At 32.9% G+C, this 15,320-nt stretch overlaps 1 protein-coding gene across 1 annotated transcript; it reads left to right on the top strand.

Annotated features, from left to right (window-relative positions):
- The first annotated feature begins 3,238 nt into the window (after positions 1-3,238).
- LOC130983192 (cyclin-dependent kinase inhibitor 7-like) lies at positions 3,239-5,335 on the top strand. Its single transcript, XM_057907376.1, has 4 exons — positions 3,239-4,062; positions 4,305-4,360; positions 4,667-4,831; positions 4,956-5,335. The coding sequence occupies exons 1-4, from the start codon at positions 3,727-3,729 to the stop codon at positions 5,023-5,025; spliced, it is 627 nt and encodes a 208-aa protein (XP_057763359.1). The 5' UTR covers positions 3,239-3,726; the 3' UTR covers positions 5,026-5,335.
- Positions 5,336-15,320: the final 9,985 nt, after the last annotated feature.

Below are 15,320 nucleotides of genomic sequence, written 5' to 3'. Positions count from 1 at the left end.
GCCCCTAAAATCTCTCTAACCACTTCCACGAGCCATATCTTAACCTCCCTAAGATAATGGGACGGTTAACACCCTAAAAATATGGCACTACTCCAACGGTGGTTATTGGTTCACCACTATAAATACACTGACACCCCTCAGGTATCTCTAAGTCCAATACTCTCTAGACCTGCTCACACTCTTGCTAACTTAGGCATCGGAGTGTCTTTGCAGGTACCACCCCCATCTCCTCGCACAAACAAGTCGGACGGAGCCTCCCGAGTAGCAGATCCATTCGGAATCCTCCTCCTTCACACATTTGGGCCAACCAATTCCATCCAACCCATCAATCTCCGATTACCCACCGTAACAATAATAATAATAATAATAATAATAATAATAAAACGATAATTATATAAAAAAAATATACATGCCATAACTTTGATTAATAGTGCAACATATTTCGTTTTTTTAATAATAATTATGATAAAAGAGTAGATTAAACCAATTTTAATTAGTTTAATAGTAAATTTATTAATGTATTTAAATAAATATTGAAAGTTTAAATTTTATTTTATATATACAAAAATTTATTGATTAGTAATAAATTTTTAAATAAAATTTAAATTTATAATAAATTAATTTTTAATTTTTTAAATTAAAAAAAAGGTAAAAATTAAAAAAAAAATGGACCTACATATACAAAGGAAACATCTATATAAAAACGAAATGTTGGGCATGTGTTAATTATTTGAAATATATCATATTCAATTGATATCTCTTATTTGAAAAAAAAAAAAAAAGGACATATTGTGAGCCAAGCATGAAATTTTAAAAATAAAATAAAATATTGCATGGAACTAATTAGGAATGAGCGTAAGCAGCACTTGAATGAGTTGATCGATGTATGTGACCCATGAGTACCTCAATGTACATGTGCCACGCAAGTATCACAATTCACAAACCATAACCAAATTGGATCTTATTATTATATACCTTCAATTAATGCACTTACCTCACAGTTATTATAGCCGTCATGGCCCTAAATTTAATGACCATGTGTGCCATGTCCCCTTTGGCTCCTTTCACCGGTCACCCTTTCAAAATTAACAAGCAATGTTATTTCTGTATCTAGAAAAAACAGCTATCTTTTTAAATTATTATATAATACATGTATTAAAAATTAGAGAATAATAATATAATTATTAGTATAAAATATATATTAAAAATGGCTGATTTTTTATGTATTTATGTTATTTTTTTTTGATAAATAATTGTGAATATATAGAACTTAAATTAGATTTAAAAAGTTTAAATTTAGTATTTCGGTTGATGAAAATTTACATATAATTTCTTTTATATAAAATTTAAGAAAAGTCTAGGGGTCAGCAACTTTATTAAATTCTGCCCAGTATGTAACCAATAAAAAAAAGTGAGTTATTGGATGAAATTTCATACCAATCTCACACTATTAAATCATCATTGATAATTATTTGATGACTACAAATCACAAAAATTGCTGATCCCTATCATTTTTTTTAAAATTTATATTTAATACATTTAATTAAATTATTATCTAATAATTAATAATTTTTAATTATTAACTTTACATATGAAATCTTTACCATTTCGATTTAGCAGATACTCGTATTAATTGGAATTCATGAGTTCTAGGAAGTGAGGAAGAGGTAAATCTGAAGGTAATGAGAGAAAACGAAACTACTTTTTCATTTTATCAATAATGATGAATCACAAGGCTAAGTAATAATGCGTATGCAATCTACACGTTAGTCATAAATACAATTGCATTTGCATATCTACAAGATAGAAATTCAAATCCAGTTAAAAGTTAATAACTTTAGATAATAACTTAGTTAAATTTATTAATTTAATAATTATCAACTATTAATTTTATATAAAATTAGTTATATCTGAATTTTTAATTCTCAACAATTACTCTAACCGCCACTTTCTTTCTATATAACTAACTTGCTAACAAAGCAATTCAACCAATTAACCAAGAATCTAACCGTCAACTCAACTAGTGTTAGCAGTGTAGTTATGGTTAGTTGATGACCTTGTTTCTCCAGCGAGTTGGCTAACGTCACATATTAAATGGAAAAGAGAATATAGACCAAAAAAAAAAAACAATGTAAGTGGAAAAACAAGAGTTAATAATTTTTATAATTAATTTAATTTGTTTAAGATTAATAATTTTATACTCTAATTAATTTTTAATATATATATATACAACTAAAACTGAACATTTATTTTTATTTGAGCATGAGGTAACAATAATCTAAAACTTTTAAAATAATAGGTTAGAAATAAACTATCTTTCTAACTCAAAATTAAAATGTATAATTGTAAAAAAGGAGAACCAAATACGAATTTATTTATTTGTATTTCTCTTTCTACTATTTTAATACAGAGAATGTTCGTATTTCGGTTTACAATTATCAATTTTACACGAAGGTAATTATATTAAAATATTTACCTTTTAATAAAATGTTAGAAAATCAAACATTCTTCTCAAAACAACGTAGCAACTAACGGTTTGTACATCATTTTTCATATCAACAACTATTTATATCTCTTTCATTCTACTTTTATTTTCCTTCAGAATTACGGGAGATATTTTACATATTTTTTTTATTTTTATTTTTAAATTTGGCGACATAGTTGATGATAGGAAAAGAAGCGAAAATAAAGTAAGAAACAATAGAGATTAATTGTGCAAATAAAATTAAATTTATTTTATTTAATGTTCATTAATTCTATTTAATAAATATTAAATAAAATAAATTTAATTCATTTTTAGTTAATTTATTATTATTTTTTATTGTTACTGTAAAATATAATGCTGTTTTAGAGAAAACGTCAGATCAATGCTCGTGTGGATGATGGCGTGACGACAGAGAAAGAGAAGGCAAAGGGCGTGTGGGTTATCGAAAATGGCATTTTCGCGTTTCATTATTAAGGGGAGGGTCATATCCGTAATTAAGTTTAGAACACAATTATTTTGCTTAAGACCTGTTCTCCACCAAACGGAATTCGCCAACGCAACGCAAATATATGATGATCGTTATTCATCGTAACCGCATGATTCTCTAATTCCTTTCTTTCCACACTCAGGATTCAGGCGCTTCGTTTCTTCCATACTGCAGCCTCTGACAAGTCACCAACTCACCTTAATCCTCTTCCAACACCACCAAAAGCTCCCCATCCCCCGTTCTTAGCCTGTTCCGTCCACCGTCAGTTCCAATGACGTGTCGCTCCTCCATTGGCCAGACCTTCGGCGCAACCCACTCCTACCCCTCATAACGGCGCCGTCAAATCCCTCCGTTTCCAGATTCCCCGTCACTGTTAAACGGAGTCTGGACCACCACGATACAACGCACCATCACTTAATAAAATTAAACATATAGTGTGCTAATTACCCAATCACAACCGTTGAACCCATTTCGTCATTATCACTATTTTTTTCGTCGTCTCCGTACTACACGCGCCACCAAATTACGCACACACACCCCACACACACACACACACTAACACTTTCCCTTCCCCTTCCCCTTCTCTCTCTCTCTCTCTCTCTCTCTCTCTCTCTCTCTCTCGCTTTCTCTCTCAATTACACTAACGTAATCAAAATAAATAAGGAAGAAAAAAAGAAACAACGCAGCATCACCTGAAAAGAGAGAGTGTAAGGAAAGGAATCGCGGGAGCACGTGGTTGCGTTCGAAGCCAGCAATGGAGATTGCTCAGGTCGGTGTGAGGACAAGGGCTCAAGCTGCGTTAGCCATGGGAGCTGCCACGTCACCTCCAACAACACCTAAGAGAAGGAAGATAAACAAAGCCAGGAGCAGTAATGAAGAGCGAAAATTATCAACGGCGTCGACTTCAGCAATCGTTAAGCTCGGGAGAAGGAGGAGAAGCGCTGCTTCCGTCGTTGAGGCGGTTCTGCCGGAGGCGGCGACGGAGGAAAGGTGCTCTAGCCCTAACTCCGGTGAATTCCCGGCGTCTTGTTGTTGCAGCAATGGATCCGTTGGGCTTGACGAGGAGAGGATCGAGTTGTCAGATCTGGAGGTATGAGAAATTGACTAAGAGCTATAGCTAATAGCTCGTTTCGTTTTCTATATAAATTCTCTGAACTGAACAAAAAATAAATGTTGTTAGTGGAGCTTACAGATTTTTATTGAACTTTCGTTTTGCTCGCTCCTTACTTAATTGTTTCTCATTGTCTTCAGTATTTTTATTTATTTCTCCAAATTTAATGCACCGCATTACCTTTTTATTATTTTAATTTTGATTTATTTTGTGCCTTTCAGGTGGAGAGCGCGCAAGTTGAAACATCTACGTGCAATTGTGGAGACGAAACCGAAAGGTTTTGAATTGAACGGATCTCTAACCATTAATTTTTAAATTTGAAATTTCCTCATCAGACTTCATTGGATTCTCTTTTTGAAACTCTTCAATAATAATCCAACTGCATTGAGTAGTTTTTGAAAATTACATTTAAAAAAAAAAGCATGAAATAAATGGGTCTCAACAGCCATAACTCCTTCCGTTCAAAATTTGCATCTCACTATATCTATTGAATGTGCTGTATTAACTTGTAACTCAGTAACGGAACATACGCATAACTGCACATAACGTTTGGTTGCATTTCCGCCATCATTGGTGAGTGCAGGAGAGAGATGAACCATGGAGGGCGAGACAATTCACAAGAGCTGGAGTCAGTGGAAACCGATTCTCGCCGTCCTTCGTCAACGGCGCAAAACATGCCAACGGAGTTGGAGCTCGAAGAATTCTTCGCCGCAGCTGAGAAAGACATCAAGAAAAGGTTTCAAGAAAAGTGAGTTCAGAATTAGTATCCTCACATTTCTCTTCTTACTCTTACTTTTATAAATTTTGCTATCACATTCTAGACGTCATCATCAGCATCATGGTTTTCATTCCTATTGAAAAATTCTTTGCAGGTATAACTATGATATTGGGAATGACGTGCCGTTGGAAGGACGATACGAGTGGGTTGAATTGAAGCCATAGAAGAGGCCGGCAAATGCATCACAGCATTTTTAGCTTACTGCTCGCGCCATTTCCAACACGCTATCAATTAAGCCAACCTCATGAAGAAAGAAGACACACTATTACTATTACTACTGGTGAATATGATCCCGTCTCAACATGCCACTTTGCTGACTCTATTCTTACGTTTAGTTTAGGTATTTTAATTTCACATCTTATCTTCTTCTTCTTCTTTACGCTAGCCAACCAGGACTCTCTTGTTCTGGAGTACAGCTTTAATTTATATATGTTCGTCGTGCTTAAGAGTGAAAAAAGAAAATTCCGAAATTCAGCTTCGTTTGTTCTTTGTACTACGGGTTATATTTTATATTAATGTGCATAAATTATGTTAATTCCCAGTTAATGTTCTCTGTCTCGTTCTTTTTTTCTTTTTCCCCCGAAACTTTCGTTTGTTTATTTGCTGGCGTCAAGTCAATGATTGTATGATTAATTATATCTTTTTCACTTTTTGATTTTGGACATTTCTTTTCATATAGATACATGTATGAAAAAGTTTTGTTAAAGGGGAAAAAGGATAAAAGAGAGAAATGAGGAGGAAGAAGATTAATAAGCAGCAGACAGTGAAAATGGAGAAATTAGCGAGTGATAAAGAGCAGGTGGAGGTGTGATACTGTGATGTGGGTTGTGTTTAATTGTTGGGAGTGGGAGGGGCAGGTACACGCTCCATGCCGTGTAAGCTACGGGCACGTGTTTGCGAGGGTGGGAAAGCTGATCCGTTTTATATCCACCCATGTGAGAGTCTTCCAATCTTTGGAACCAAATCAACTCCACTTTCACAAGTACAACAAAATTGGTACCGGGGAGTAAAAATGTAGAATATACGTTCATAATATTCTTTACTCACAGTCCCACACCTACCTCTTCTCCCTTCACTTCTCTATTAAATTAACCAATACATACACCCCCCGGCACCAAACTATGCACACACATACTCCAATTTCATTTGTTGTAGATAGAAAATAAAAGGATGAGGAGCTAGGAATAGAATGAGATGATGATCGTGATGAGAGGAAATTTAAGGGTGGAGAAGCAAGGAGTGGTGATGAATTGATGTGGCAAACATATTTGTGGTCCAACTATTCCAACATAGCAATATGTATAGGTTGAGGTTAGGCGCCTAATGGGACATGGTGAAGTTATTCGGCCGTCGTTTTAATTAGTTTAGCCAAATTTTAATTAATTTTTTTGCATTGTAGTGAGAGAGAGATAGAGAGAGGGAGAGAGAGGAACGTGTCTACCACGTACTATCGTAGTAATAATAGGCAGCATATTAAGGAGAGGCTATATAGAGTGCAAGGTAGCTAGCACATGGGTTTGAGGATTGAGTAAGATTCCCTGCAGCATCAGCGTGTGGATTTCATGATTTGGTGTGTGGGTTGTTTGGGGGAAAATGAAGGGAGAGAGAGTATGAGAGGGTCAGAGACGATATCTCTCGACCAGCTGCTTCCTGCTTTTTTCGTTATGCCATAATCATTGCACTGCGGATCACGGCAGATCAGAGTATACATATATGATTCTACTGCTGGAATATCAGATACGACCCATCACCCACATTCTTATTATTCTTCATACCACCAAACCTACCTTTTCAATTCAAGCACTCCTCTGATCTTTCTGAAAAATATATATTTTTCAATTCAATGATTTGTCTATCTATGTCTAATTTACAAGGGAATGTATGTTGTATGTATCTAGATAAGGCACTCACGTTCAAGTTTTAGTTCCTTTCAAACATTATTGACCATTATTAATTTTGATTGTTTTGGGGTCAATAATTTTTTTATGGATTATTCTATTTTATCATTTGGTTAATTATTAGATCACAAGTTGTGCCTGTACGTATCTATATCGATGACAAGATAATTTTTTCATCCTATAACCATTTATCACTTGCAGCTTGAAATAGGAAGGACAAGAAAACAAAAAACAAATTCAAATTAATGGGATAAGATTGTTCTTTCTCCTAATTGGGACATAGGGCCCTCCGGGATATTTTTTTATTATTTTACAGTATACACGTCATGACAAGGTGATGATGCAAGATGTAATTCACAGATGGAATAGTATTCCATATCCACACAAGCTATACCCAACTCCTTATTTTGTCCTTCCCCATCATCCAGTGCCAACAGCCACCAATTAAGAGCACAATTTGTTAGCTACGAGTACATGTACGTGAAACCAAGATCCCTGACATCCAATAAATAAATAAATAGTATTATTGATGATTTTTTCTTTCTAAAGGCTTCATTCATCCCCACTTCTAATTATTTACATTTTGTCTTGGTGTCTTCAATTTATTGTGGCTAAGAGAGTAGCCTTCTATATCATATTCGTTAGTTGATAATAATATAATATTTGGTGCAAGCTAGTGGTCAACAATTTGGACGAGAGTGAGATATTGGTATTAAAGTGATTAATAAAGGTAACTAATATAGGAGGGTTAGTTCTTAATTAGGATCGTATACATATATAAAAAAGACACATTATATATGGGAGACAAAGCCATATGGGTTAACCTTAAGTTGGCGTTAAATTAATAAAACCTAAGAGAGAGTACAATATACATAGGTAGAGGCAAGTACGATGTATAATTTGATTTGAAATGGTAATCCGCAGCTACAATGAAGATTGAAGAGTACAGAGGGGGCATGTGGAAAAATTAAAAACATGAAGTGAGAGTAGTAGTGGCGGATGATTATTAATAAGAGAGAAGAGAGATAGCTGGGGTGGTAGGGGGTAGGGGCCAATGCATGCCATGTCATATTGAAAGAGGGGGTTGGTTGATAGTGAAAAGTTCTAAAATTGGTGAAATTGGTGTCAGTGAGAAAGGTGAGGGTAATGTATTTAGAAGAGGAAGTTGAATAGTGTTGATGATTGAAAGATGGAATATTAAAGAAGGAAGTGCCAAATGGGCACAAACATTAACACTAATATTTAGAATGGCGTCACGCTATACCATTCTTCTTGGATCTTGTGCCCTCTGCCTATTCTCTTCTTTTCATGCTAGTTTTGGCCCCCTTCATACCCACGTGGAACATTATTCACTTCCCAACTGCCTCCTTCCAAACTTTACATGCATATGCTTACATGCCATGCACCCCAAACCTTTCAATTTCAAATCTCTCTTCCCTCCTTGTTTTTCATTTATTCTTCTATTTTTCTATTTCTGCTTAATTAACTTATGAGAAATAATAGACTACCGTCATAAGAATAGATTTGTAGTAACATATCTAAATAGTACATTTATCGGATTATTTTCGTATGAATAATATAGAACAATTTCACATATTTATTCAATTGTGTATTGTCAAATTTGTAAAAGAAAACTAATTTTTAAATTTATTATTTAAAACATTATTTTAACGCATAAATTTAGTTGTTGTTAGATAATCATGTAATTTTTTTATCTTATCAATACATCAAATTAATTATTAATATTTTTAAATAAAAAAATTTCCAGTATAATACTCTTTTATTATTAATTATACATAGTTTTAACATGAACAACTTTATTTAATATCTACAAGGTTAATAAAGTTTTTTGGTAATTTAAATTGCGAATATGATAATAAATTATTTACATTTTTAAAAGATATTGTAATTTATGATAATTTTTTCTTGAGTTTTTTATATGTGTATCCAAGAATAAGTGATAAAAAAACAAGAATCAGTAACAGAAAAGAAAGAAAGGAGAATCTTGATGAATTAATGGAGTAATTTTTATTCAATGAGAAAAAAATGTTTACAGAATGAAAAGGAATCACATGCACAATCTTAATAAAATTGATCTTTTTTATATATCCACACTTGTTAACTATTGTTAAGAGGTATTAATTGATGGACTGCTACTGATTCATTGGGTTGTTGTTGACCATTACTAGTTAGGCTTATATTTTGGACTATTGCTGATATATTGGACTATTATTGACTAGTTAAAATAGTTGTATTACTCTCAATATTCCCTCCCTCCCTCCCCCCCTCCCCCCCCTCAAGCTTAAGTTATTCTTTGGAACAACTCTGGATTTATCTTTGAGTCTCTCATAACTGATTATTGACAAAATTTTTGTTAAAATGTCTACAATTTGTTTAATTCTAAGAATATGTCCGACTTATAATGATTTATTGTTGATTTTTTTTTGAATAACTTGGATATCTAATTGAAAATGCTTCGTTTTATCATGTAAGACTGGATTTACAGTGAGTAAAATAGTGCTTAAATTGTCACAAAATATTGATGGAGGAGTAGTTAATGCAATCTTTAATTCAGACAGCAAATTTTTCATCCATGTAATCTCTGCTTCACAGGTTGTTAGACTTCAAAATTTTGACTCAGTTAAAGACCTACTTATAGTTGTTTGTTTCCTGCAAAACCAAGTAACCAAATTAGTTCCGAAGAAGACACAATAACCCAAAATAGACCTCCGACCCTCTAAATCTGCTGCCCAATCAAAATCAAAAAAACCATACATCATATAGTCATTGCATTAATGTAAGAGCTAAATATGTTCTTATGTTCTTTGAAGGTATCTTAAAATCTTTTTCACAACCTTTCAGTGAGCAAGTAAAGGGCTATGCATGAATTGAGAAACCTTTTTCACAGCAAAACTCAGGCCATATGCCTTGTAATGGTAACGTATTATAATGTACTTATAACATATCTGAAGAGTTTCAGATCCTCAAATTGTTTTAAACCTGTAAACAGTAACTGCAAAGAGGAGATTATAAGAGTAGGCACAGCACTTGTTGCACTCATTCCTAATTTAGACAGTAGGTCTTTAATATATTTAGTTTAGGATAAATGAAACTGTCCAATTTCAGTTTTATGAGCCTCAATACCAAGAAAGTAGGATAACTCTCCCAAATCTTTTAGAGTAAAAATCTTGTTTATTTTTTATATCATAACATCAATTTCAGACGAATCATTACCAGTGATGATAATGTCATCAACATAACATAGAATAAATGACTTAATAAGAGCCATGTTTAATGAATAAAGATGTATCAGACTTAATACTAATAAAGCCAAACCTGTTTAAAGTATTGCTAAGTTTTAGAAACCATTCTCTTGAAGCCTGCTTGAGGCTATAAAGGATTTTATTTAATCTACACATTAAACTGTTAGAATCATGAGAGAAACCAGTAGGTTGATGCATATATATGGTTTCATGTAAATCATCATTAAAAAATATTATTAAAATCTAATTGTCTTATAAACTAGTCTTTAGATAGAACTATACTTAACACAATTCGAATGGTGGCAGACCCAATAAAAAGACTAAACACTTGTTCAAAATCAAAGCCTTAAGATTGGTGGAAGCCTTGAACCACTAATCTGACTTTGTACTTTTGTATGGTGTTATCAAAAAGCCTTTTTATAGTGAAGACCCATTTAGAGCCAATAATTTTGGTATTTTGAGATTTTGACACAAGTGTCCAAGTATGGTTTCTGATTAAGGTATCATACTCCTTTTGCATAGCATTTTGTTAATGAGAAATAGCTAATGCAACACTAGGTGTTTTAGGAAATATTTTATGTAAAACGTTTAAATCAACATTACTAATTAAAACTTTGGATTTAAAATTTTTAGTTTTAGACCTAATGAACATAGGATGCCGATTTTAAGGTTTAAGAAATATAAGAGCATCTGCAGAAGTAAGAACGGGTGTAGAATTATTATTATTATTATTATTATTATTATTATTATTATTATTAGATTCAATAGGTGAAAGGCAGATTTATATCTCAAAGATAGGAACAGGATGTTGTGTTTCAATATCACAAGGTATAGAATTAGAATTAGTAGTAATACTTAGATTATGACTATTAACATCTCTAGGATTATGATTAGAATATTGAATATTTGAAATAGAAGAACTATGAGATGAAGAGCCTAAAGCATAACCTATATTAGGAATAAAATGATTAAAAGAACTAGATTTATCAGAATCTCTAGAGGAGTCATTCTTATCGGTTTAGACAAATAGTTTTTTGTTAGGAAATGAGGTTTCATCAAATTGAACCTGTCTTGTGATATAAATTTTACTATAAGGTTTAAGACATTTGTAGCCTTTTGAGTTTGGACATAATAAAAAAAGACACATTTATAAGATCTAAAATCTAACTTTATTTTGTTGTAAGGCCTTAAAAGAAAAAAATAGTTACTATAAGAAATTCTTAGAGAAGTATAATCAGAGACAGTGTTAAACAAAGTCTCATAAGGAGATTTGTTGTCTAAAATTGGAGTCGGAATGCGATTAATTAAGCGAGTAGCTGTTAAAATAGTCTCATTCCAGAAAATAAATGGCATAGAGGCTGTAGATAACATGGCAAGACTCATTTCAATGAGGTGCCTATGTTTTCTCCCAGCCCAGCCATTTTGTTCTGGAGTGTAAGGACAACTAAACCTTTGAATAATATCTTCATTGGCCAGGAATTGACTGAACTGATGAGAAGTGTATTCCCCACTATTATTAGATTGAAAAGCTTTTATTTTGTGGTCTGTAAGATTCTCTATTTACTATTTAAACTGTTTGAAAGCTAACAGAACTTGAGATTTAGAGACAAGTAAAACAAAAGTATACCGAGAACATAAATCAATAAAAGTAACATAATAACAAAATTTTAAGTGTGATACAATGGGTACTGGACCCCAAACATCAGAGTAAACAAGTTGAATAGGTGCATTATAGACAGTAAGTGAGGAATTAAAAGGCAATTTACGCATTTTGGCATGCATATAGTTTTCACAAACATCAGGAAACAAAGTATCTTTATTCTTGTCCATGTCAATATTACAACTTGATAGAATGGTGAGTACAGTTTTTTTAGCTGTATGACCAAATCTTTTATGTCACAAGTCCGAAAAAGCTTTGGAAAAAATAAAAGCACAAGGTTGTAAAGAATCTAGAGAAAAATTAGGAAATGTAACATTAAAAAATTTGTAAATATCACCCTGTCTATATCCTTGAAAAGAAATTTTGTCAGTTTGCTGATATTTAACAAAACACACATGAACATAAAATTGAAAATAAACATCATTATCTTCAGTAAATTTGGAGACACTGATAAGACATTTGGTGGTTTCTGGAGAATAAATTAATTATTATAATATAAAATATCTATTAAAATCATAAGCATATAATAAAGAAGTACCAATTTTAGATATATGCAAATCTGAGTCATTCTCAATCTGAACCTGGTCAGGACTTGAGTAATATGAAGATGTGATAAAAGAAGATGAATAAGGAGTAATGTGGTGAGAAGCACCGGTATCTGGATATCACGAGAAGTCAGTAATAAATTCTAGAACAGCTATGTAGGCAGTAGGATGATAAAAAAATGAAGGAGGTGGTGGTGGTATGAGGAAAATTATAGTATTTAGAACAATTGTATTGATGTGGCAGAATTATGAAATTGTGTAGGTTAATTGATTTGCAAGTTTTCTGAAGGTGGTGGGATATCTGATTAAATCAATTAAAACAATGCCATGCAGTATATCCAAATATGTCACATACCTTACATTGAAATCTTGGTGAGATATAAAAAGATCATCCACCTCGTTAAAACCTGCCTCTCTGGCCCCTTCTACCACCATATCCTCTTCCAGTATTTAAAAAAGATGCGAACGAAGATTATATGAGATTTGTTTGAGCTATGTTGATGATTGATTTTTTGAATTTGTGTAGCATATCATCATAAGAATAGTTAACAAGTGTTGGTGTATAAAAAGAGAACATTTTTGTTAAGGTTGTGCGTGTGATTCTTTTTTATACACCTCTGCACTATTTTTAAGAGGTATTAGTTGATGGGCTGCTACTGACTTGTTGGACTACTGTTGACTATTACTAGTTAGACTTATACTTTAGACTATTACTAATACATTACACTATTGTTGATTATTACTACTTAAAATAGTTGTACTACTCTCAATATTCAAAAACTTTAAACTAAATAAAGATTGAGTATATTTATAAAGATATTATTATTTAATAAAAATTTATTATGTTAATATACTAAGGTTATATTTTATGCTTATAATTAACTACTATGTGTGTGAATAGTATGATTTTAAACATTATAATGACTTTTTCTTTAAAGAAATACGAAATTGATATATGTAATTTGAATAATAAAACACTGATTGATTGACCAGGTGTAACTTATATTATGAACGAATAAAAGAGTATTAAAAATCTCTATCATTTTTTAAAAAAAAACAAAAGAGCTTAACACATTAAAATAGAACAACCAGAACCAGACAAACAAAACATACAGACAATTAAAAGAGTGAACACAACAACAAAAGAAAAAATTTCTATGTCATATCCGGCATAGCCATCAACAACACAAGGGATTCACACCTTTCCACTCATTGCAGCTAAGTAAGGTCGTGTTGATGATTTTTTCTACACCTTTATTCTTATTCTGAAATATTCTCTTATTCCTTTCCAACTAAATGTTCCAAATGATCGCACGGAACCACATCAACCACTGCTTTCGATCTTCTTTTCTACGTGGCTCTTCTGTCCAGCTAAAAAAAATGTTCATTTGTCGAATCCGAAAAAGACCACTGTCGGCCAAACACAAATATCCACGCACTCCATACCTGCCAAGTAAAATCATAGCTAAGAAACAAGTGATGGACATGTTCAACATCCTTGTTATATAAAACACAACCAGTATCATCCGTACTAATAATCCCAAACCAACTCCGTCTTTCCTTTGTATTCACCCTGCCTATTGAGACAAACCAAGCAAACAGCTCCACTCTTGGCAAAACTAAACCTTTCCAGATGGTCTTAGTGAAGCTGTAACTGGTTATATCTTCTGGAAGCATTTCTTCCTGCAACACTTGCACAAATAAGTTAGTTAAAAAATACCTAGTCTATTATATTTTCACACAACTCTATCTTCTCTGTTATTTACTAGCTTCACAAGTATCAAACCTTCATGTAACTGATTCAGAAGATCTAACTCCCACTTAAAAAGATCTCGCCTCCATTGGAAGTTTCAAATCCACTCTAACCCATCTCAAAACCCACAATCTCCTATAATCGATCCATATTGGTTTGAAACAGAGAAAAGCCTGAGAACTGATCTTTTAAAGCTCCACAATGTAACCATACATCCTCCCAGAACCGAGTCTGTTGCCCGTCACCAATTTCTATGGACAAGCCTGTAATCATCTTATCCCTTATATGTTGCTCCTTGATCATATCTAGCAAATATCTTTCCATGGACCTCCTCTAGTGGGTAGCACTTGAGTGGACAGTAGCTCATTCGAATTCAGATTATTACAGGAACAGACCACCTTCTTCCAAAACGGACACTCTTCCTTTGCAAACAGCCACCACCACTTAAACAATAGTGTAGTGTTACGAACTATAGCATCCGCAACTTCCAACCCACCTAGCTTCTTAGGAGCCTGTACCAATTTCCATCTCACTAATTAATGCCATACCATTCCTACCATCCTCATTGCTCCATAAGAATCTTCTCTGCAATAAGATCAATTTCTCAATAACAGCCTTTGGCATCTTATATAAACTCAAATAATATACTGGCAAGCTATTTAAAACTGATTTGATAAGCACCAACTTCCTGACTCTGTTTAGCACATTAGCTTTCCAAAGGCTGAGTTTGTCATCCACCTTGTCGATTATAGGCTTTCAGGTCTTTACCAACGTCGGATTTGCTCCTAAGGGGATTTCAAGGTATTTAACTAAAAGGGTTCTTTCTTACAACCCAACAAGCTATACATACGTTGTACCCACTGCTCCTCATAATTGATTGGAATCAAACTGGGCTTATCAAAATTAATACTTAGTCCTGACATCAACTCAAAGCATCGTAGGAGCCGCTTGTAATTCTTCATAGTCTCCTTTTCTGGTGGACAAAACAGAATAGCGTCATAAGCAAATTGAAGATGTGACAACTCTATACTATCTCTCCTAACTATCAATAGTAAAATTTGTCCGTTTCTGACTGTCTCTCTAATCATTCTATGAAGAACATTCACAATTAGCACAAATAAAAACGAAAAAAAATGAATCACCTTATCTCAAATTTCTTTCTATTTTGAATGACTTAGTTAGCGAATTATTTATCAAGATCGATATAAAAACTATAGTCATACACTCCATAACCCACATTTTCTATCATTTACTTACCATTGTCGTTAATCATGAACATGATTTACTTAATTATATAATTATATATTTAGATTTTATTATTAAATCAAAAGAATTTAAAC

This window comes from Arachis stenosperma, chromosome 5, assembly GCF_014773155.1.
Source record: "Arachis stenosperma cultivar V10309 chromosome 5, arast.V10309.gnm1.PFL2, whole genome shotgun sequence".
NCBI classification, from domain to species: domain Eukaryota; kingdom Viridiplantae; phylum Streptophyta; class Magnoliopsida; order Fabales; family Fabaceae; genus Arachis; species Arachis stenosperma.
This window is presented reverse-complemented; position numbering and strand designations above follow the sequence as displayed.